Genomic DNA, 24,669 nt, shown 5'->3' with positions numbered 1-24,669 from the left:
TTTTTGAGGAACCTTCATACTGTCTTCCAAAGTGGTTGCACCAGTTTGCATTCCCACCAACAGTGCATGAGGGTTCCTTTTTCTCCACATCCTCACCAACACCTGTTGTTTCTTGTGTTTTGATTTTAGCCATTCTGACAGGTGTGAGGTGATACCTCATTATAGTTTTGATTTGCATTTCCCTGATGATGAACGGTGACAAGCATCTTTTCATCTGTCCATTGGCCATCTGGATGTCTTCTTTGGAGAAATGTCTGTTCATGTCTTCTGCCCATTTTAAAAATTGGGTCATTTGTTTTTTGGATGTGGAATTGTATTAGTTCTTTATATATTTTGGATACTAACCCTTTATTGGATATGTCATTTGCAGGTATCTTCTATTCTGTAGGCTGCCTTTTAGTTTTATTGTTTCCTTCACTGTGCAGGAACTTTTGATTTTGATGTAGTCCCAATAATTTATTTTTGCTTGTATTTCCCTTGCTTCAAGAGACATATCTAGAAAGATACTGCTATGGCCGTATCAGAGAAGTTGCTGCCTGTGCTCACTTCTGGGATTTTTATGGTTTCAGGTCTCACATTTAGGTCTTTAATCCATTTTGAGTTTATTTTTGTGTTTGCTCTAGGAAAGTATGGTCCAGTTTCATTCTTCTGCATGTGGCTGTCCAGTTTCCCAACACCATTTGTTGAAGAGTCTGTCTTTTTCCCATTGTATATTCATTTCTCCTTTGTCAGAGATTAATTGACCATGTAATTGTGTGTTTATTTCTAGGCTTTCTAGTCTATTCCATTGATCTGTGTATCTATTTCTATGCCAGTACCATACTGTTTTGATTACTATTGCTTTGTAATATAACTTGAAGTCTGGAACTGTGATACCTCCAGTTTGTTTTTTCCAAGATTGCTTTGGCTATTTGAGGTCATTTGTGGTTCCATATAAATTTTAGAATCGTTTGTTCTAGTTCTGTGAAAAATGCTGTTGGTATTTTTATAAGGATTGCATTGAATGTACAGATTGCTTTGGGTAGTATGGATATTTTAACAATGTTTGTTCTTCCAATCCATAAGCATGGAATGTCTTTCCATTTCTTTGTGTCATCTTGTATTTCTTTCATCATTTTTTCCCCCCTTTCATCAGTGTTTTATAGTTTTCAGAGTATAGGTCTTTCACCTCTGGTTAAGTTTATTTGTAGATATTTTATGTTTTGGGTATAATTGTAAATGGGATTGTTTTCTTAATTTCTCCTTCTGTTGCTTCATTTTTGGTGTATAGGAATTCAACGGATTTCTGTACATTGATTTTGTGTCCTGGGACTTCACTGAATTCATTTATTGGTTCTAGTAGTTTTTTGGTGGAGTCTTTTGGGTTTTCTACATATATTATCTTGTCATCTGCAAATAGTGAGAGTTTTATTTCTTCCTTACCAATTTGGATGTTTTTTATTTCTCTACATTGTCTGATTGCTGTGGCTAGGGCTTCCAGTACTATGTTGAATAAAAGTAATGAGAGTGGACATCCTTGTCTTGTTCCTGCCTTAGGAGGAAAGCTCTCAGTTTTGCCCTATTGAGTATGATGTTGGCTATGGGTTTTCCTATGTGGTCTTTATTATGTTGAGGTATGTTCCCTCCAGACCTACTTTGTTGAGGGTTTTTTGTCATGAATGGATGTTGTACATTGTCAAATGCTTTTTCTGCATCTGTTGAAATGATCATACGGTTTTCATCCTTCTCTTGTTGATGTGATGTATCATGTTGATTGATTTGTGAGTATTGAACCACCCTTGCATCCTGGGAATAAATCGCACTGATTGTGTTGAATGATGTTTTTAATGTACTTTTGGTTTTGGTTTGCTAACATTTCGTTGAGATTTTTGCGTCCATGTTCATTATGGATATTGGTCTGTAGTTCTCTTTTTTGAGATGTCTTTATGTGGTTTTGGTATCAGGGTGATGCTGGCCTCATAGAATGAATTTGGAAGTTTTCCTTCCTCTTCTATCTATTGGAATAATTTGAGAAGAACAGGTATTAACTCTTTAAATGTTTGGTAGAATTCGCCTGCGAAGGCATCTGGTCTTGGACTTTAGTTTGTTGGGAGTTTGTTTATTTATTTGTTTGTTTGTTTATTTATTTATTTAATTACTGATTCAGTTTCATTGCTAGTAATTGGTCTGTTCAAATTTTCTATTTCTTCCTGCTTCAGTTTTGGTAGATTATATGTTTCTAGGAATTTATCCATTTCTTCTAAGTTGTCCAATTTGTTGGCATATAGGCTTTCATAATACTGTGTTATAATTATTGTATTTCTGTGGTATTGGTTGTTATTTCTCCTCTTTTATTAGTAATTTTGCTTATTTGGGTCCCCTCTCTCTTTTTTTAAAAGGAGTCTGGCTAGAGGTTTATCAGTTTTGTTGATCTTTTCAAAGAACCAGCTCCTGGTTACATTGATCTGTTCTATTATATTTTAGTTTCCATATCATTTATTGCTGCTCTAATCTTTATTATTTCCTTCCTTCTGCTGGGCTTGGGTTTTGTTTGTTCTTCTTTTTCTAGCTCCTTTAGGTGTAAGGTTAGGTTCTTTGAGATTTTTCTTGCTTCTTGAGGTAGGCCTGTGTTGCTATAAACATCCCTCTTAGAACTGCTTTTGCTGCACCCCAGAGATTTTGGGCCATTGTGTTTTCATTTTCATTTGTTTCCATGTACTTTTCAATTTCTTCTTTGATTTCTTGGCTGACCCATTCATTGTTTAGTAGCATGTTATTTAACCTCCATGTATTTGTGCTCTTTCCAGATTTTTTCTTGTGGTTTGATTTCTAGTTGCATGGCATTGTGGTCAGAAAAGATGCATAGCATGACTTCAATCTTCTTGAATTTGTTGAGGCTGGTTTTGTGGCCTAATATGTGATCTATTCTGGACAATATTCCTCTTCTCCAGCTTTTATTACATGCTTGGGTTCTTTTCATTCAAGCTTTTAACTGAATTAAAAATCAGTTCTTTAAGGTTGGGCTTAACATCAGCTCCTTCATTTATTTCCTCTTTGCACAAATGTTTGTTGCATGCTTGTGTGTCCTTGGGAATTTGAGGGACAAAGCATGGACTCTGCTCTCCCAGGTCCTCAGTTTCCTTGGTCTCAGGTCTGAAACTCCTAAATCAGGATCATAGCCTTGGAAATATGGGTGATGTCCTGTTAAAATCATCTCTGGGGAGGCAATTTCAAAAGTATAAATGACAGCCTTCCCTTTGTGGACCAAGTAGTGCTTTGATTTGCTCTACTCCAGGCTTGCTGTTTCATCTGTTAGGGCAAGAGAGAGAAGCCACAGGGCATGTACGTGATAACCCCATTAGAGTAAATCTGGATCTCATATTTTAAGGTTGTGTTCATAATAACAGGGTAGGACATCTCCCATAAATGGGTGAAGATGCCAAAATCATTTCAATTAAAAAAGTGACCTCAATTTGCAAGAGTTCTTCTATTTAAAGACATTTTCCTCTTCTTCCAGGGTGGTTGTGCTGGCTCTGGCTGTGGGAAGTGTGACTGCCATGGAGTGAAGGGACAGAAGGTAAGTGGCCAAAGCTTAAGTAAGAACAGTTCGTTTTGAATTGCCATCAATGTGGAAATCATTAGAAACGACATTAAACCTAACCCAATAATCAGCAATTCGTGTTAAAACCTTATTACTATTTTAATAATTTCCCCAGAGTGATACAAATGAAGCAAAACCATGCTTAATGTGGTGTCTAGGAAATCTCAACAGCAGTTCTCCAAAGACTCTGATAATTAGTGGCAGTTAATGGAGAAAAAAGGGATTCAGTTTATTTCCTTTTCTGATTCAAGAAGGAACATATGTATTGGCAGAAAATCTGTTGAGCCAATAGTATTCTTTGGAATCCATGTATAAGCATAAAACTTAGCATTTCTCTCAAAAAAGAAAAAGTTTCTATTGCACCTGTGGGCCTTTATTCAAATTAGTATTTTTAACCAATTTTTAATTCATAACACGTTTGTCCAGATTTATTTATAAAAACAGTAAATATTTACTGTTCCCCAAATGCCAAATAAAATATTTTTTTTCGAAGCAAGTGCTCCTCCCTCCCATGTGAGAATCATTGATCTGGATAAATCATTTTCATTGGAGGGCAATCCATACGTGCATTTTAGTTTTTTGCGAGAGAGGGTGCCTGCCTGGTTTTCCCCAGCAACAGTGCAGCGTCCGGAAATTGCCTGGAGCGGTCCTGGAAACCAGGTGTGGCAGTGAGAGGACAGGGCCTGGAAGCCAGTCAGCCTGTTAGTGGTGGGGGCCTGAGGCAGGTGGAGAGGGGAAGAGCCCTGCTCTCCAGCCGTGGAGGGTGTCAGCCCGGCCAGGATGCCCTTCCCTGGCCCCTGGGCTGCTGGAGGCCTCTATCAGGTCACAGACTCACTCTCGAAATTCAGAGAATTCTGCAGAGAAAATGGTTTTGTTTCTTTTTAGCCACTTGCTGAAGTACCAACATTATTTTTTTAAAAAGATATGCTCCTAGTTGGTGACACCAGTGTTACCTGGATAGTTTTTGAATAAATGCAGTATGTGAAAATATATTGATATCTTTCAATATCAACCGTGTCAACTATAACTCACCTTCACGTTCTGTTCATCTTCTTATTTGGCAAGTGTGCATTCAAAAGAGGGATTTTACAGTAAAGGCAAGTATGTTCATACCACAAAGAATCTTTTTTTTTTTTTCCTTTTGGTCTAACTTGAATTATATACATAAGCACACTGAACTAACAAAGAAATTCTTAAAACTATAAAAAGTAGAACCTATGTCAACAAAGGGGAAATGAAGGCCTGTATCAACACCATTGTGTTTTTCTTGTAACTTAAAGCATCCAGGGTTGGAGGGGCAGGGGTCGTGTGACTCACTCTCAAAGAGAACACAGTCCGTCTGATGACTTTCAGGGCTCCCCCCTACCCCCCACCATCCAGCAGCTGCAGACCCCTGGCACCCCCCCCCCCCATAGCTCTGGCTTTTTAGACTTCCTATTCTGTGCATATGCTTTCTAGCCGGCTTCATTTTCATTTTTACCAAAATCCACCCGTTAATATGTAACCGGGTAGACTGATCTAGGTAGAGCTTTCCAGGTATTTTTGGCTGAGTTTAACATGACTTGAGGACAGCTAGTCAGGGCCTTGGTTCAAACATTGTTAGAGAAGGCAGGGCCACGTCTGAGTCTCGGGCAGCATCTACACCCAACCCCGCAAGGAAAGGGTCTTGAAACATTTCTTTTCAAAACTAAGCATTGAGGAAATACTTGTGGTGGCTGGTACGCTCAGATCTTGACCAGGAAACGTGCTGTAGGGCCAGCCTCCCACTTGGGTCCTGGAAGGTCTAGGGGGCATTGAGGGCAAAGATGTGCCATTAGACTGTGCTCCTTCCTTGTGATGAGGGGTCAGGCCAGCCTTGCACTGTGACCAGCCAACCTGGGCCTTGAAATTGGAAAGCCCCAGCGCTCCCCTTGGGTTTGGGTGGAAGGAGTAGAATTCTGCTCTCCCCCTTGCTAAGCCTCTAGAAGATTTCCCAGCAAGTAGACCAGACATCCGGGATCCAGGCCCTCCATGACCTTCCCTGGCTGACCCCACTCTCTCAGCACCCAGTCTCCACCCACTTTCGATTTTCTACATTATTCTTAAAGAAAGACTATTTAAAATAAAATACCTGTAAGCTGTTGGTTAAGCCATCTGTTTTAAAAGACTGTAATTGTCAAATGGATTCAGAAGGCCTCTTGAAATCTAGGGGAATAGCCAAATGGTTTAGTATTATGTCCTTTCAACAAAAAGTGAAGATCTGTCTTCTCCTCTTGAGCAGAAATATTTCAGGTCCCATGGTTCACATAGCAGGCATGACCAAGGAAGAGGTCCTTTCCCCCCATGGAAGGAGGACATTTTAAACTTCCACTAATTGTCTTGGAACCGATGTTAAAATAATCAGTGCAATGGCCTGAGATAGTGGAGCACAGCTGAGCTGGGATTTCAGATGCGGGGCCCCCTCTCATCCCAAGGTCAGAGAACAGAGACATTTATTCTCGGCCAGCACATAAGTGAGAGAACTTGGTCCTTCTCCACTGCCACCCATTCTCAGAGCGAGGCCTGGACATGCTGCTAATCAGGTGCAAATGCAAAATGAACCAAGGGTTTAGAATCACAGAACTTCAGTCTGGTGGTTCAGTTCACAGGCCTGCTTTTGAGCTCCTGCTGGATGTCTTCAGTTCTCCTAGGAGTTATTTGGCTATTCTCTAATGTCTACAAGTTAAATGAATTTTGACCTCTTTTTAAAAGTAGGATAACATGAGCCACATAACTCAGAAAGAGTTGAAGTTACCTAAGTGGGACAGAGTGTCAGCTGCCTTAGAAATGTGGAAATCATGGTTTCTGAGACACGTCTTTTCCACATCTCCTTGAGGGACACTTTCACAGATTGGCTGTTTAGAATCCACTGACGGACACTGGAATGTCTCCAGTATCGATTACCAAATCTTTTTTGGCTAAGTCCTGTTTTCCATGGAGATGTCATTAGTTGGCAGAATGTCTTCTATTCTCCAGATACCATAAGTAAGTGTTAATGCAGCAGACCTGTGGCCATGTTTCCATCCCACAGTTATCGATCTAACCCTGGGTGTCTTGCTCTGAGTTCAACAGTTGAATTCATGAGGCTTTCACAGGACTTCAGGGCCTGGCAGTATTGTTTGTTTTCCCACTTTCCTGGCTGGCGCTCAGATCTTCAGATGTTTTCTCTTAGGTAATTAATTTGGTTTGTACACAATGGCTTTGTGTTCTTCCAGGGACCTCAGCACTGTGGGAATGTTATCTACTTAAACTGATTAGCGTTTTGAATGCTTGCTTACGCAGAAATAGCCAAAAGTTAAGCTCTTCTTTTGCTTGATAACCTGATTTTCTCAACTATGTGAGATAGTAGGAAAGACAACGCATTCCCTAGAGCTACTACTATATGCTTGGGAATTGGCTATTTACATTTTGCCGAAATGGAGTTTATATAAGAAGTCTTTCAGATATTTTCACCATGGGAGCCCACATTTATGTAAAGCTAGCATTCTATTCTGTGGCCCTGCAGCATTCAAAACAAGGAACTCCAAGTTAAGCCAGAGAGGGGAGAGGTATGCCTATGAAGTAACTAACAAAGTTAATTAGGAGCAAATGATGGCATTGCAGGACAAACAGTAGAAAGAACAAATGGTACAGTTGTTCTGAGAAAGGAGCAACCCTGAGGCCCAGAGCCCTAAAAAAGAGGGACGGCTTCCCAGATGAAGTAGGGTGCAGGTGTATTATGTGTCCACTAATGCCCCCACCTTGCTTGGATAGAGAGTAGGGTCACCTGTCACTCACGGGCATAAGGATGCACATAGAATTTCCCCACACTAATCCCAGAAAACAGCTCTCATGGCCAGTTGATCAGTATATCCTAAAAAAGGCTTGGTGGTTCCTAATAAAGTGACTCTGGAAAGGGATAATCTTAGCCACGGTCTTGGGAGTGGAGTCTTTGTTACACAGAATTATATTATTTCTATTACATAACGAGAACTGTGTGGGTATCTTGCAACTTCTCAGTGTACTTGAACCTGCTGGTACCCCGATCCTTGCCAGCGACGTGGGGGAGAAGCTCACTATGCTGTTATTGCTGAGTACGCTGTCTGCTCCACACTCAGGGGCTGCATGCTGCTGCTCGGTGATCAGATAGGCCAGCCCCAGATCGCTCGCAAAGCAGAGAATTTTGAAAATGGAATTTGTTTTTGTCTAAAATGTGTGCCTTATCTGATTTTGGAAGGGTGGAGAAGTCTGGCCAATTTGGAAGTGGTTCTGTTTTGGGCCCTGGAAATCTGGGAAGTAGTTCATGTCACTCTTTTTTTTTTTTTTTTTTAAAGATTTTATTTATTTGACAGAGAGACACAGCAAGAGAGGGAACACAAGCAGGGGGAGTGGGAGAGGGAGAAGCAGGCTTCCCGCTGAGCAGGGAGCCCGATGTGGGGCTCGATCCCAGGACCCTGGGATCACGACCTGAGCTGAAGGCAGATGCTTAACGACTGAGCCACCCAGGCGCCCCATTCATGTCACTCTTTATGCGGGATACTCTTTTCTCTTATTACAGGGGATGCTTCGCAGCTTTACCAGCCAGTTGGTTACTATATACATTTGCCACAACCAGTAACCATCCCACCTCCATATAAACCTGTCTGTCTGCATCTTAACGTTAAATTGTAGCTTCTGCTAATTCACAACAGATCTCGGTAGGACAGGGAAATCCTGGCTTTGGGGTGTCAGAGCAAGAAAGCAAAGAGTTGATGTGTATTGAACATCTACCTTGGGTCAGGCACAGTGCTGAAATTTTTTAATGTGTATTATTATTATACCCATTTTCTAGTTGAAGAAACCAACTAGTCCAGGGTTTCTGAGTTTTGGTACTATTGACATTTTGGGTGGGCTAGTTTTTTGTTGTGGGGAGGTCCTATGCATTGCAGGATGCTTAGCGGCATCCCTGGCCTCTGCCCACCAGATGCTAAGAGAACCTTCCACTCCATTTGTGGCAACCAAAATGTCTGCAGATTTGGCCAGATGTCTCCTGGGGGCGGGGAAGAAGGGGGAGCAAAATCGACCAGGATTGAGAGCCACTGAAGTAGCCCCATCTCTTATAGGGAATTATGAGGTAAGCAACAGGATTCAAGCGCTAGTCGGTTCCCATTCAGGATAAGAAGACCCTGATCTGGGAGAGCCCAAGGAGATGAACTCATGGTTCAGAATATCCTCAAGTCTTGGGCAAGCTCCTGTTGCCCTAAAACGGAATCCACGGGGTATACACTGCGCTGCTGGCCACCGGCCAAGGAAGAAAGCAAAGCCTTTCTCTAAATGGGTAGTGAGGGAAGGGATTGCTGGACGACCACAAAGAAATGGACCTATTCCTTTGGGGCCACAGGCGGACCTCCCAGTTCCTGTTCCAGACAAGCGTCCACTAGGTTAAACAGATAACCACAGGGAGCCCTCTTGTCTGTGACACAGAGCAGGTCAGAGGTCCTGTGCCCACATCTGAGCCCCACTCCCCACTGGAGGCAGGTTAGGGGAAGCCTGGTCGGAGTAATCCACCTTCGCTCACGTTCGGGGATCTTCATTCCATACAGCATTCAGAATAAAACCTTGAGGGGAGGGTTTCTCGGGCCAGTGTCAGAAGATGCACGAGCATCTACGTGGCGGGGATCGTGGTGCCCCGACCCCTTCCTTCAGGAAGTCCTGGCACATTCTCTGTCCTGTAGGAAATCCATCACTCTGGTCAAGAGGGAGTCACTCTGTTACTTACGTAATGGGCATACCTCCTTGATTTCCCAGGAGGCGAATATGGCCACATTTCTTATGCATTCTGGACATGGTCAGAGACGAGGGTCATCAGCTTGTTCCTCAGCTGCGTCTACAGCTGAAAACAGGCATCCTCTCTTTCCACAGGCTGCTCAGAGTTGCCGTGTGACAGTGAATCCGTCCACGTGCACTTCTCAGCCGTTACTTTGCCAGGCGCTTTGAGAGATAATAAACAAGTATTTTTAGGGTCTTTCTCTCAAGGGCACAAGACATAAGAAAAAAAGTGCAAAGAATGCTGTAAAGCTAGTCATATCTAAAGTCAAGAGAAGAGGCAAAACTTCCCCTCTTTCTGTGTGCCATTTTACATTGGCAATTTTCCATCAGCTGCTCTTGGCAGAGACCTCACCGAGCCCGCTGGATGGGAGTGTGGGCATCAGCCTGCATGTCTTACGGCGCTCAGAAATGCCTTAGGATCTGACATTGCTTTAACGATAAAGGATCTCACTTTCTTCTATGACCATCAATATAGAGCCTGCTCATATTCCTCTTTCAATATTAAGTGAAACTTTTTTGAGACAGGGACTACATTGAATGGGTATTTTTTGAGAATTCAGTAGTCTTCAATTTATTCATGTATTTCATTGATCTTTTAATTTACTCATGGCTAATAATAGAAATATTTTTAGCCATGATTTCATTATGAAACAAAAAATACTAGAGTGCTTTGTATGTTATACTTTATATAATGACTAATTATTCTCTTTTCACTCTTAGTATAGAATTACATATACATATTATATGTTATCTTATTATTTTTTGTCAGGGTATTGAAAATCTCTTTCCCATAAATTAAATTATATTAACCATTGTTCTAAATATTAAAGGTGTCATATTTATCCTAGAGAGTTAATGTTTTCCTCAAGTAAATGAAAGTAAATATTCTTTGTGTAAATTCTTTGAAACTTTGGGTAAATTAGCTGATCTGGACTAATAATGAATCGTTACTTACTAAACACTCTGTGAGAGGCACTGCACTGCATTTGAATTAGTGAGAATTTCAAAATCTAGTATATTTAAAAATAAATTCCATTTTTCTACTAGTAAGATTTGCAATATATACAGTCAAAATGCAGAAGAAAGTGCTACTTACCACAAAATATTAGGTTTAGTTAATAAAATTAAGATTTGTTTAGCGTATTTGAAATAACTTCTGCTATTTTTGATACTGGTAGGATATCTTTTTTTTTTAAAGATTTTATTTATTTACTCGACAGAGAGAGACACAGTGAGAGAGGGAACACAAGCAGGGGGAGTGGGGGAGGGAGAAGCAGGCTTCCCGTGGAGCAGGGAGCCCGATGTGGGGCTCCATCCCAGGACCCTGGGATCATGACCTGAGCCGAAGGCAGACGCTTAACAACTGAGCCACCCAGGCGCCCCTGATTGGATATCTTTATTTTTATAAGTGTTTTTGAGCATTTCCGAAAGGCAATAGTGTGTAGTTTGGCCTTTCCCCAAACAATGGTCCTAGGAGCATCTTGAGATGTTAATAGATGTTTCCTTTGGGATGGAATAAGGAAGAATGTTCCAAGGACAAATGTGTTTGGGGAACACTGAGTTATGGCTTAGTGGTTGTTTGTTGTTTCCATGCTGGGGCATCTCAGAATCTTTAATAAGCTTCTGAGCATTCAAGGCTTGGCATAGCATGTACCATTCTCCAGATGCATTTGGTCATAGACCCTTCCATCTCTCAGGTTAGGGAGGGCCTTTAGGGAAGAATGTCATTGTTGGATTAAAGCCCCGATTCTCGTGGGAGCTCCACCATCTACCAGCTGAGGGTGTCTCATCAAGTCACGTCAACCAAGTTACCCTAAGAAAGAGGAAGGTGGCCTTTGACCTGCAGTTTCCCAGAGCTGCTAAAAGGGTCAAGTGGAAGGCATTGTGCCTAAAAGCACTTGGGAAGTTGAAAATGTCATATATGGGTACGTGTCAGCTTAGCGATAGCGGAATTTTAAAGTTGTGTGAATATGGGGACAGGATCTGCTGGCTGGTCCAGCTGTGGGTGGGTTCCTGGACGGAAAGACAGAGGTGGAGCCCGCCTGGTAGGGGCATCCCAGTTCCCACGTGAAGTCTGCAAAACCAGAGACACGGACTGGTTACACCTGTGGCAGAAGCTCTCCCAGGACCTCAATTAAAGAGATGTTAGGATGTTTTCACAACCACAGAACCATTGTTAGGCAGCATGTTTATAGCTTTTGGATGCTTTTGGTGCAGGAAAAATGAGATGCACTCACTTGGGAGGTCTGTCTGGAAACACCATCCAATTTCTAGTCAGTGTTGTGATTTTATCATCCATTTTCAGAATCCTTATCCCTTAAAATATGAGGGGAACCAGCGCTCCCTTTATGCATTCCAAATCCCCCTGCAGGGTTTTCTGAGCTGCTTTTCCTGACATGCGTGTAATTATAGGCGTTGCCTGAGCGCCTCCCCTCCCCCAGCCAGCTGTCCCTGTTCTAGAGATTTTAAAAGGGGAACCTCTGAGAAATGTCCTTTATTTTTGCCATGGGAGGGACCAAGCACTCCACATGCCTACTCTAATCACTTTGGGAACAATTGGTGTTCGCTGGAGGGTCCGATGGCATGTTCCTTCTCTGCCCGTTGGCGGATACTGTGGGCTAATACATCTCTTTTCCTTTTCCATGTTTTTTCTGGTGTCTTATAATGCCAAGATTTTTTCCAGATGTCTCCTATTTCCTATTTCCACATATTACACATGACTCATCATCTGGCAGAGTCCTCATGAGAATCAACATGGGTTCCCACATTCACCTACTTTTGTCTTTTTTATCGTTCTTTGAAAACAAAGAATGTTTAAAAATGTGCTTGAACCCAAGGGTTACAATGGTAACAACACGCCACAGGGAAGTCACTACGAACAGACCCATGTTCAGTGGGTTTATCTTATTCTGCACACAAGCCAGGTGGATGTCTCACGTCGGCTTTGGACACCACGGCAATACTCACTCTCCCCTAGCACAGCAGGGACTGTGGGCTGTGCTGCCCCCACTTCCGTCCCTCTGCCTCTTTCTCTCCACTCCATAAAATCTGCCCCTTATCATGTGCTTCTGAGACATGTTACACTCGTGATACATTACAATCATAAAAAAACTGACACTTTTTTATTTGCAGCTGTATTTGGAACACACCTCATCCAGTGCAGCTTTAAAAATAGTGATTTGATCTTGTTTCCATGTTTAGAAGGAGTAGCAGAAAATTAAATTTCCTGACTGGAATATTGTGTCCGGTGACTTTTAAAGTCCAGAATACCTCATGTGAGTGGACGATGTCATCATGGTGCTGGGCCCCGATGGCCTTCGTCTTGACTATGCATGGGAAGAAACAGTTTTTTTTGGTAAATAGGATCCTGAGAAAACATTGCTTGTCAGGAATGTAGCTTTTAGACACAGCAACATGTGACTGTTTTAAATCAAGATCAAAGACAACGTAAACCAAACCCTGACAAATGAAAATGGTGCATTTGGGTTTTCCTCCTGTTTGTTGGTAGAGTATCACGAACATTGAAAATATGTTTCCAGACCGCACATAATGAGGCGAAGGAATTATGTCGTGTGGGCGTGGAGAGCTGCACCCACAAAGATGATATTAGCAGAACCTGCATCCTTGTGAAGTGGCTCTCAGCACAATGCACCATCAAACAAAGGAAGAATTAGTCAGCGGTAACGAGCAAACCAGATACCGGTGGGAAGTGGTGCCCCTCTGTCTTCTTTCCCCTTTGGCAAGTCCATTAGAAACGTTAAAGATGCAGTTGAACACGGTCTGGTCTCCACGGTGGCTGAGCCCGCCGCTTGACCACACGGTTTTATAAAAGTACGATGCTTATCTGGCCCGAAGATTTTAAATTCCTCCCCCATTTATTCATAGGGGAGTGTGAGGAGCTAACAATGAATGGTTCTTGGCTGGTTGCTACTCTGCCACCATGACATCATTCCTGGCTTCAAGTCCTTCAGTAGGGGTTCTCCTTCCTTAGCATGAGGGGTGCTGACCCGTGTGCTTACAGACCAGCAGACAGAGCGCTGAAAGGTGCTTCTGGTAATGAAGAGTAGGCCCGAATCTCTTACATGTCTTGTGTGATCGTGAAGTTCTATCCAAATGGTATTTGATGGATGTCATCGAAGCACGAGACGACCATCTGTGACTTCACTGATTCTACGCAGGAAATCCACGTTGTAAGTTGATGTGAATTCTGAGAATTTTAGTATCTGGCTAACGGCTTGATTTTGAAATGGCTTTCCCTAGAAAGATTGGTGAAGGAACGAAGTTTATCTGTAGTAGGTCCAGTGAATTTTTGGAGCCGGAAAAACAATGTCAGCCATCCCACCCCACCCGCCCTTCACTCTGGGGGTCTTTCTGAGCTTCTGCTTTGTGTGGCAGTGTGCCAATGGTCGTAGGCAGCGGTTAGCAGGACCGGCGTGACGCCTGCCCTCATGGCTCTCACGGTATTGGCACCAGTAACCCCAGACTGGACATTTTGCCGTCAGCCGGAGGGAGACAGTACTGTGAGAGCGAGCCCCGTAGAGACCAGAGTTGAGCTGGAGTCTTGGGCCAGGGAAAGGTAAGCCGAACTTGCCCTGAGCAGGCACCTAAAATTCAGGCAGCACGCTCAGGGCACATGAGTTAGACCCCCTCATCTTGTTTCCCTGTTTTCCATCACATTTGCCCTGATCTGGGGTGGAAAACTCGACACTTTGGGAAACTCCCATGGATGACAGAACCCCCTGCACTCCTCCCCCTCACAGTCTTACTTCTGCATATGAGACCCCAAATCGTTAAAGGACATATTTTTATGAAAGTGAAGTTATTTGTCAAAAAGCAGAGCGTGTGTCTTTCCTGTCAGCCCTTGGGCTGGGACTCCTGCCTCTGGTCTGGTCAGTGTCTCGTGGACCAGGGTGGAAGGCACCAAGACAGTCTTGCTCCCAGACTGCTTCCTAACCCAGGAGGCCAGGAGATGCTGTACTTTCTCCTGCATCGGGACACAGCACCTTTTCTCCTGCTGGGTGCAGAAGTCCTCCCACCCTGGCTGGTGTGGCTGGAGAGTGTTCGGCGACGCTTCTCCTCTGTAAGGAGCTGCAGCGGCAGAGGTCTGGCGTCTCAGAGCGAATACAGAGGCCCCTCGTGAAGCGCGGTACCTCCTCTCATTCCAGACCACACAGGCTGAGCCCTGGGAGCCCGGCAGGGAGGCTGTGACCCCGCAGTCTCAGGAGGGCCCGGCGGGGGCGTCCTGGCTTCCCGAGCCCTGCCTCCCCTCCGGGTGTGGGACACTCAGTTCTCTACACGAGACGGGGACCCGACGGCTCACTGAATGCCTGGTCTGCCGGGGCAGACGTAATCTATGGCCGGGGAAACGTCCGGCAAAAGCTAAGAATAACATTCTAAGTATGACTTGCAGTCATGAAGCAGAGCAGTGTTGGCTTTTTCCCTATGGACGTGAGATCGCTGACCTGTGCCGAGCAACCCGGTCCTTCGGGCCCCTGTGGGCCTGGGGCCATGAGCGCCGGAGCCGAAGCCCCAAAGGCTGTTCGACTCCCTCGGGCACTCTGGACACGTGACAGCGCTGGGGGGGAGTTCAAAGCCTACGCTGCGCAGGCACCAGGCACCTCTTTTTCTTTCCTTTTTAGAAATTTGGCTCTTCACCTCCCTCCCACCTCAAGCTTCTATTCCTTTCCCGTTGCTCACTGGCCCTGCACAGACGCACCTCGTGCACCTTCCCGAGCCTCACGGCTCGGTTCCCCGGGGCCTGTCTGCGGGTCACCGGCCGTCAGTGTTCATGCGCGTGTGAGCGCACGCAGGCACGCATGCGCACGCAGACGCGCCTGCGTCTAATACACACGCGCGCCCCATTTCCCCCCCCCATACACGCATACGCATGCGCATACACGCCCAGCCAAAGATGGCGATGTCTGGCGCCTGTGTCTCTCTGGTGTTCTTGTGATTGAGTGCGCATTTCTCAGAGAGTCACTCTGATCAAAGTTGAAATCTCCAAGGGGAGGATGGGGCGCTGGGCGTCAAGCACTTCCGGGTCGAAGTGCCGGAAGGCCTTCCCGGTAAAGGCCGGAAGGAACCTTGGCGCTGGGCCGTTCCTGACCTTTCTAGAGTGAAACGCTGTTGTATCGGAAGGAGCTCTGGTATGCGGTCCACGTCAGCGGGGTGGGCTGAGCCGAAGCCCGGGAAGGTCAGGCCCAGACTGGGTTAGTGCTTTCCCAGCCGACGTCGGCTGGGCCGGTGCTTGCTCACCGAGGTGTGCGGAGGTCGGGCCGGGGATGCCGCCGCTTCGGCCGCCGTGCGCGCAGCCGGCTTCTCCAGCCTGCTCACGTGAAGCTCCGAGTTTGTTGAGCCCTGTTCGCCATCTGCTTCTCGTGCCGGCGTTCTGCTTTGAAAGATGTCGACATCCCTGCGCGGGAGTCCGCATGGCCGGGCAGCCGAGCCGGGGCTTCCTCCCTGGCTCCGCTTCCCCTTTGCGAATCTGTTCGCGCTCCGCACTTCATGTCTGAGATTTTCCTGAGGGGTCGACTATGAAAGGAGCTGAGACAGCTGTTCCCTGGTCGCCCACCTGGCGGTCGTTGCTCAGGTGTGGCCTCCAGCTCTCGGGGAGGCAGCGAGCCCCGAAGGGGAGGGAGAAAGACGTGGTAGTTATGAAACCATTCATAGGAGCGGTCGTGAATGCCTTTCACGCCTCACTCACTTGCCTTTATAACGTTCTGTTCTTAACCCAAATGTGACACTGAAGTTCCCCACCTTGGGGGCCGCTCCTGCCCTTGGGAAGCGTCCCTTCGAGGCTCTCCGCCTCGTCGAGGGACACGTACTGCAGCGTAGTGGAACAGGTGTCCTCCTCACGGTGTGAGCCGAAGGACCGTTCTCCGGGTCAAGGGGTGCTTCACACAAAGGGATCTCTACTCAGTGGGGGAGGTTTACAATTCTGTCGTTGTTGTTTTTAAGATTTTATTTATTTGAGCGAGAGCACAGGCAAGGGGAGTGGCAGGCAGAGGCAGAGGGAGAAGCAGACTCTCCGCGGAGCAGGGAGACCGATGGGGGGCTCGATCCCAGGACCCTGAGAGCGTGAGCTGAGCTGAAGGCAGACGCTTAACAACTGAGCCATCCAGGCGTCCCTAAAATTGTGTTGTTTGAAAGGAATCTGCTTCACTCGGTGGCGGATGAGAGCGCACACATGTCCTCTTGCATCCTGTCAAATATTTGGTTCCTGGCACAGCCCTCTGTGTTCCATCACATAGTTAAGTAGAAGTTCTAGGAGGCTGTAGGCAGTCTTATTTCAGAAGCAAATCGTTTGTCATTTACTCCGCAGTTATTCCATTCAGCTGTGGTTGTGGGGCTCCGTCAGGAGCAGTGTCTGTTTCCTAACTTATGACTTCAGATGGGTGGGTGCCAGGAGGCCCAGGTGGATTTAGGGGCCTGGGAGGGGCAGGTGAGCTCCTTGTCATGACTGGGTGTTATTCTGAAATTCTGGACCCAGATAGGCAACCACAGTGTTTTTACATGGAGTACCAAACAGCTGTTAGATGATGACTCTTCATCTGTTTCTAAACCCAAGGTGCTCATTCGCCCTGGGGGAAGCATTGACTTTGGAGCCTACTTATTCTTTCAGAGATGCTGGGTGGGTTCCCACTGGTTGGGAATTCCCATGGGAGCTTTGAAATCTTGAAAATAAGCACTTTTATATGTGGGGCAGGGGACAGGGGAAGGCCACTTCAGGGTATTTGGCTGATCAGCCTCCTCTTACCAAAGAGAAATCGAGCTGGTCATTGTGTGGGATGCCAGAGTGGGGAGCAGAGGGGCAGGGCAGGAGGTGTGGCCCAGCCTTCCTCTTCATGCACTCCCCCCTCCCCCACATCTACACTTCGGGTCATCTGTCCTCTAATTTTTTTAAAAAAATTTAAATATGGAATACAAGATAAAATGTCACACATTCAATTCTACAATCTGTAACCTATTTTTTATGAGAACATTAATTTCTCCAGTTTACAAACTGTAATGCAATTTAGGCAAATTTCTGCATCTTCTCTCCTAGCCAAAGAACATAATATCTTAGTCTATTGGATTAAGTAATAATAAGAAAGCGAGAAACTGTCTTATAAATTGAACCTTTGAAACCTTTACAAAATATGTATAGTAAAAATGGCATTAATTAAGATCCTACCAACTTAAACTTTTAAAATAATTTGGCCAGGGCGCCTGGGTGGCTCAGTTGGTTAAGCGACTGCCTTCGGCTCAGGTCATGATCCTGGAGTCCCTGGATCGAGTCCCGCATCGGGCTCCCTGCTCGGCGGGGAGTCTGCTTCTCCCTCTGATCCTAACCCCTCTCATGTGCTCTCTCTCATTCTCTCTCTCTCAAATAAAAATAAATAAAATCTAAAAAAAAATAAAAAAATAAAAAAATAATTTGGCCATACCTTGGGTTAAAATATATCTCCACATTATCTTTTGGAAACAGGCTTGCCAATTCCATGAACAACATTGTGGTGAACAGAACCTACTCTGTAAGGGAAGGCTGTTTTTAAGTATTTAAGAAGTAGTTATTGATTGTGTTCATTTATGCACCATGATTTTGTATTGATTGAGCAATTGTACACTTTACTTAGCTATTCAGGTGTAAAATCAAAATCTTGATCCATGAAGCCCCTTCAATATCTTGCTTAATTCCTTTCCTTGAGTGACCGTATATGTTTTAAGAGAATTAATGGTTTTTACTGAAAATAGGTTAAAATTCAGTTATTAATTCAGATTGATGGTGTTTGACCACAACTTTTTCAAATTACTGATATTAAGTGAATTGTGGGTTTTATAAAACCTCACGGTCTTCCAGTATTGCACTGTATTATACGGGCAAAATTGATTTGTCATGTTTCAGCTCTTTGGAACTGTTATTATCTTTTGGGTTCTGAGCATGATTAACGATGTCTTGAAATTATTGCTGCACACTGAGGGAGAATGTTGTTAGCAATGAGGTGTAGCCAAGTCCCTTTGTGGGAGGGAGAGCAAACAAAACCTGTTTGTCATTGGACACCTGTGGGCTACAAACAGAGAGGGCCCTGAGGCCGTGGACATGGATGAGTTGGTGACCATGTGGCCCCACAGACTCAGGCTCATGTGAGAGAATAAACGATACTCCCAGCTGGGAAAGAATATCAGATGTATTCATTAAGAAAAAAAGACTTTGTGCATCAGATAAATGAGCAATTTCTTTAAAAGAGAAAATCTGTCCTTTTTTTTTTTTTAAAGACTTTATTTATTTGACAGAGAGAGATACAGTGAGAGAGGGAACACAAGCAGGGGGAGTGGAAGAGGGAGGAAGAGGCTCCCTGCTGAGCAGGGAGCCTGATGCGGGGCTTGATCCTAGGACCCTGGGATCATGACCTGAGCCAAAGGCAGATGCTTAACAACTGAGCCACCCAGGCGCCCCTGTCCTATCTTTTCAATACCCAGGGAATCCTTATTTTCCATTGTCAAATTTAGCCTCAAAAATAAGAATGAGATAATTCATGGGTTATGACCGCTGGGAAGGGAAAAAGGTGACCCTGCATTTTCTTTCTCTTAAGATATTCTGTGGCTTTATAAGAAATGCAGTTGACCTGATGGACTGAGAAATCTTGATCGTAAATGCAAACTATATGTAAATACACGTGGTGCATGATCACGTGCTCCATGTCTGATGCAGCGCAAAGTAGGGGAATACTCAATCAGATTTGATCCTTCGTGAAATCCGGTGTGAGGCAGGTAGAGTCCTCCCATCTTTCAGACGGCAAACCAGATTTTCAGAGAGTCCTAGTGGCTGGTGCTAGAGCTACAAACAGTCTCTTGGTTCCTAGGCAAAGGTTCTCCCCACCACGCAGCATTATCTGTGCCCTCACCGAGGCAAGAAGGTAGGAAGTAAGATCCATTTGCTAACCCAGAGCAAGGATGCCTATTTGCAGTCAGGTTTGAAAATAGGATCTCCAACTCTGTCCTCTTGGTGGGCTTATGGTATTTCCTTGGAATCTTTAACACTTTGTGTTTCCGGATTCACTCCTGAAAATATTTAGTGAGCACCTACTGTGTGCTCTCTGTGCTAGGCGCTGGGGAGCAGGGAATGCCTCCTGGCAGGACACCTAATTTTGAAAGATAGTAACATTTAACCCACATTTTTTTTTAAGGAAAAAAAAAAAAAGAACAAAACAAAAATTTTCTCTTAATTGCCAATTGGCAGTTTTTCTCAAGGTTAAACCTAAAGGATAGCTTGTATGCTTTTTGTATTATTAATTATAATTACTATTGTCAGGATATTTTGTTTGCATTTTTCATATTTACTGTTAACACAGACCCCCCAAAAATCCCTGACCTAGATTGTGGCACTTCCTGACTTTTATGTGTCCTAATTTTGTTCAGGATGCACGCATTTCCAGGATCTTGTCACACACCCACAGACGTTTCCAAGTTCAGGTAATAACATCCTCAGTTATGGTCTATTTAGGTGCTGTGCACTGATTGCTCAAATTCATTTCTCAAATTCACTCAATTCAGATCGCTCAAATTGTTTCTCAAATTCACTGATCACGTAGAACACATCTCTTTAAATCTCAAGGTTGTTGGCGATAGTGAAAACGGAGCAAACTGTCTTTTTGAATAAAAGATGTATTTTTTTTCTGTCCAAACTCAGCTGCTAACTTCTTGCTATTTGTTAATGACCTTGTTATTTTGTTGTCCATTATTTTCCTGCAACCTCTCCCCTTCCCCAAATATTCAGGTTATGACACAGAATTTTGATAAACCTCATGGAACTTAAAAAAAAAAAAGGTGCTGGTGAGTGAAAGTGCACGTCTCCTCAGGCATGATCATTGCTCCCCCGCCCAACCCCCGTACAGTGTCCTCAGCATTCATTCATAAATAGAAGCCCTGTGTAGGGTCTCTTTCTAGCTGGTGGCTTTGATGCTCCTGCACTTTGCTCAGCTCTGTGCCTGTTGGACCAGTGCCCCCTCCCCACGCTGGGCCGATGCTGAGCTGCAGCTGGATTTTGCCCCCTACTCACTGCAGTGTGCAACATAGACAGCCTGCCACAGCCAGAGGGATGGTCTGAGCTGCAGTATAGCACCTTTTCTGTACTGTTTTTCTGCTTTAAAACACAATCTTTAAGTCTGTGTATGAGAAGCAGGATATAAGGCGACAGGATTAGGTAGAGGTATTCATGATTCTGACTTTCATGAGAATTCCATGTCATGAAATTAAGTTTTTGGCAAGGGAGATGTTAATCATCTTTTTTGGAGGCCATTAAAAATTGGTTGGATTTTTTTTTCTTCACAGATGACAAAAATCAGGATGTATAGGTTTCCTATGAACTTGCAGTAGAAGGGACCAGAGAGAAGCCTTTAAACAAATTCTCCTGGCAGTTGGGTAGTTAGTAATACTTTCTTAGAGACCTCCCTGCTGTCCTATCTGTACTTGTTTCATGAGTGTTTTGTAGGACTTAACATTTTTCTAGGGTGTACTATTTCTGTGCAGTCATTCGGAAAACTGAATTTACTTTTTTCTGTATTGTTAGATTCAGATGCTCTCAGTTTATAAAATGAGTGGACACAGCAGTCTGAGAAATCGCCATAATGCACATTACGGGTGGAGTCATCGGCATTCACCTGCCGTTTAATAGCCTTGATGTTCAGGTTGCTAATTTCATGTTTAATTCTAATTAAAATTCTTTCTTTCCCTGGGTGTTCTGTCTTTTAGACCATATCAGACTGATTTCTCTGAGCTGTGCCCATGCTAATAATCTTCAAGGGCACTGAATAGACAATATATTAACATAATGAATATTTAAGAAAAAAGGCTGAAGGCTTCAGGTTCCGCGGGGGTTTAATTTGAAAAAAGTGTAGTCCCTTAGCGCCCCCTAGTGGTGGGAAGCCAGAGCCGCGGGGGGCTTTCCTTACAGGAGCCTCTAAAAGTCCCTTCGCCCTTTATTTATTGCCCCTGATTGAAGTGGGTCAGTTAGATGTAATAATTTTCTTCAAATCCCCTGTGTCTAGGAGGTCTCCCCGAGGAAAGGATGTTTAGCTGAGATCCTGGGGCTGTGCCCGGGTGCTAGGGGATGCTGTGGGTGGAGTAGGAGTACAAACATTTCAGGTGGGAGCATCCCTCTCTCAGTCTGGCTGGATGATGCCCCGGGGGTGGGGACCCTGGCCCAGGAGGCAGTGGACAGCCGGGGTGTAGCGCAGAGCAGGATGGGTGGGGGTCTGCAGGAAAACCCATCAAGAGATGTGAACCTTCTCATTGAAATTTGATTGTGTTTAAAGGAGCGTGAGGCCAGGAAATACAAATGTTTCTGGAGAACAAACTACATTTGGTTGTGGTTTGGTGGGAAAATGGAAATGAGCTATCGATTAGATTACCTTTATCAGGAAACGTATGCACAGGATTTGATTGAATACATCCACGATACTGGAAAAAAGTTACCACAGTATTTTTCTTATTTCCAATTTGGGAAGCTGACTCCTTCAGGGGAATGACTTAAAATATTTATACCTAGAAATATTTTGAGCAGATTACTGCTTCAGAGGAAGAATTAATGAAAAGTGTGTTAGGCTGGTTTTTCAGAAAGAGTGTGAGAGACACATGACCGAAGCGAATGCTTGCTGCTCAAGACCGCAGTCCTCAGCTCCAACTAGGGAGAAATGTCAGGAACTTTCTATAAGTCCCGAGGACCTTTGGAAGACTTTCAGGTGGGATTTTCTCTTTTCGCCCCTGCCAACAAGTTGTCAGCACTCAGGTGCGCCTTTCATTTTAGAAAGTTTTTTTCGCTAGATCAGTGAAGTTGAACAGTTTGCTCTCACATGGCTTTAGGGGAGCAGTTTTAGATTTATATTAAGACGGCACTTAGAGCTCTTCCACGTTTTTGTGTTGAGTGACAGTTCTTTAGGAAGTATTTTGTAAAGAACTCTTTGCAGTTCTTTTTTTTCTCACAAGTTGATGTACAAAGTGGAGTTTTGTAGACCAGAAGGTCTAGGGTTTTCTTCTGTGCAGATGCCCAGTGGTCAGAGATAAACCTGTGCGCCTACCTCGTCTGTACTGTCGCTCTGCTACTTCTGTGTTGTGCGTGATCTGAGCCGGGAGCTCTGCCAGGCAGCTTCATAGCAATGCTGAGATTCCAAGAGTTGTGCTACAGTTGACCGTGGGCTCAAGTGTTGCAATACTGGGACTTATCCAAAGGAAGTCTGTCCTTGAGCACGGAGACTTGGAGAAGGTTCTGTGTGTGCTGTACCTGTGGGCTGTCTGAGGCTGATGAGCTATCAGTGGGGCATGGGTGGGCCTCATCTATGAGATGGGTCTTTGTTGCCTGGAGAGTGGTTCTGCCCAGGATCGCTGTGGCAGAATGGCCAGCCTCAGGCTGCAATCTGTGGTCTGTGCAGGTGGGCAGAGGGAAAGAAAGGCCTTCCAGCCAGCTCCCATGCCCACGGCTCAGCACGCAGGTTTACCCCATTCTCCACGCAGACTCGACCATCTGCAGGCCCAGCAGTCACAGCAAGCCTGGCGGTGTTCATGTGGCGAGAGGCGGGGTGGGGTCTGCTTGACCAGACCAACCTCCATGGGTTAGCAGAGGCAGGATGGGTTCAGAGCTCCTAGGAAGAGAGCGGATCTGACAGCACACCAGGTCATGAGCTCGAAGGTCATGGGTTGGGGGATTTTTTTTTTTTTTAACACCTTTCTGATTGTTCTCTTCCCTTGAATCTGTAAAGGTGGGAATGCCCTCATTTCTAAGAATAAAATCTTAAACACTTACCTTTTCTCCTCCTCCGTATATAATTGTTAAAGGTCTTAACACATGTTTGCTGGAGAGCCACAACATAAAGATTCCGAATATTGACTTTCAAGCTGAACATCACCAGGGCTTGAGAGAGAAAATCAGAGTACGGGGAAGAAAATAAAGATTACTAGCCATATTTTCTGACCTTGATTATTTTACTCTTTCCTGCTTTAATATTAAAATATTAAATGCAAGAAAACAGTAGTAATGATAGAGTGGTTTCATGAAACAGTTTTCTTGTTATATTTAATTCATCAAAGAAGCATGGTGTACTTTACATTAACATATGTACATTCTTTTAGGAATCCAGGTACATGTCTCCTAGTGCAAAGGAGAATCAGTACACACGTCCCCCTCTTAGGAAAGCGTGTTCAGGGCTCCAGCTGCCTGTTCCCGCTCCCCCCCCCCCACCAGCAGTGCCGCCATGATGTCAGGCTTCGCTGTGTGGATGGAGCTCCCAGTGGGGCCTCGTCACACAGTTTTTCCAGGACCCCGTGACACTTCCCACCACTTTCCCAACAGTGTCGGCATTCCGGAAATGGTCCTGCAGATGTCTGATGGTTGTTGGGCTCAAAGAATTGCTCTTGTGGAATTTTTGGCCGAGTCCCCGTGTCACCCGTTGACTGTGACCCATCATTTGAAATCATTTCCCCATCGCTGAATTCTTGGTGAGGTCTGGCTCCAAAAGCAAATGCTCTCATTCCTTCAATCATTTGCAGCTTTGCTTGGAAATTGAAATCTCCAGGCACCAATGATAGGAAAAAAGAGCTGATCCAGTGTCATGTCCTGACCATGGCTTGCTGTCCCTGCAGCTGCTTCGGCCACAGGCGCATGTGTCGCCCAGGCTCCGATGGTGCCCACGGGGCTTTAGACCGGGGAGGGGGCCCCAGCTGCCCAGTCACCGTAGTGTAACCACGCTCTCAGTTTCCAGGAGGCATACGTACCGCCTTGTTTCATGCTAGCGGTCATGTACACCACTGCTGAATCCATCCATCCACACACCACTTTTATCGAATTCAAAGATTGTGCCAAACAATGAACAAAACTATATCCCTGCCGTTCAAGTATTTACTTCCAAGAGGTGGAAACCCAGCCCCCAAATCTAGTTAACCTCGCTTGTTGGGTCTGTTCTGCTTTGTAATGGATGAACGCAAGCACAAGTAGGTGTAGATGGCTCTGTCCACTACAGTTGGGCCTGCCCGGGGGCAGGGAAACATTTCTGCTTGTGCTTCTGTCCATTGTAAAGACCTATGGTAATATTATTTTAGATGTGAAAAATAAATTTAAAATTTAACTCAAAGAATGTGATCCCATGCTGACCGTTGAAACAGGCATAATATGGCCTCTGATAGTAAGACTGGATGACTGCTTATTCTAGATATATTTTTTGTTAACTTCAGTGTTTGTTGTTGGTAATTATGTTATCCTTCAGAGTTGGAAGCTTCACATTATTTAACTTCAGCCATCCCGGGAGCCTCATTTG

At 44.7% G+C, this 24,669-nt stretch overlaps 1 protein-coding gene across 1 annotated transcript in view; it reads left to right on the top strand.

Annotated features, from left to right (window-relative positions):
- The window catches only part of COL4A1 (collagen type IV alpha 1 chain), a 135,903-nt gene that overhangs the window by 53,996 nt on the left and 57,238 nt on the right, over positions 1-24,669 (top strand). Inside the window, exon 2 of the mRNA XM_081815206.1 lies at positions 3,497-3,556. Coding sequence (XP_081671332.1) covers positions 3,497-3,556 — 60 coding nt within the window. The remainder of the gene's footprint in view (positions 1-3,496; positions 3,557-24,669) is intronic.

This window comes from Leptonychotes weddellii, chromosome 3 (genome assembly GCF_054177405.1).
Source record: "Leptonychotes weddellii isolate Sample4059 chromosome 3, ASM5417740v2, whole genome shotgun sequence".
In the NCBI taxonomy this organism is placed as follows: Eukaryota; Metazoa; Chordata; class Mammalia; order Carnivora; family Phocidae; genus Leptonychotes; species Leptonychotes weddellii.
This window is presented reverse-complemented; position numbering and strand designations above follow the sequence as displayed.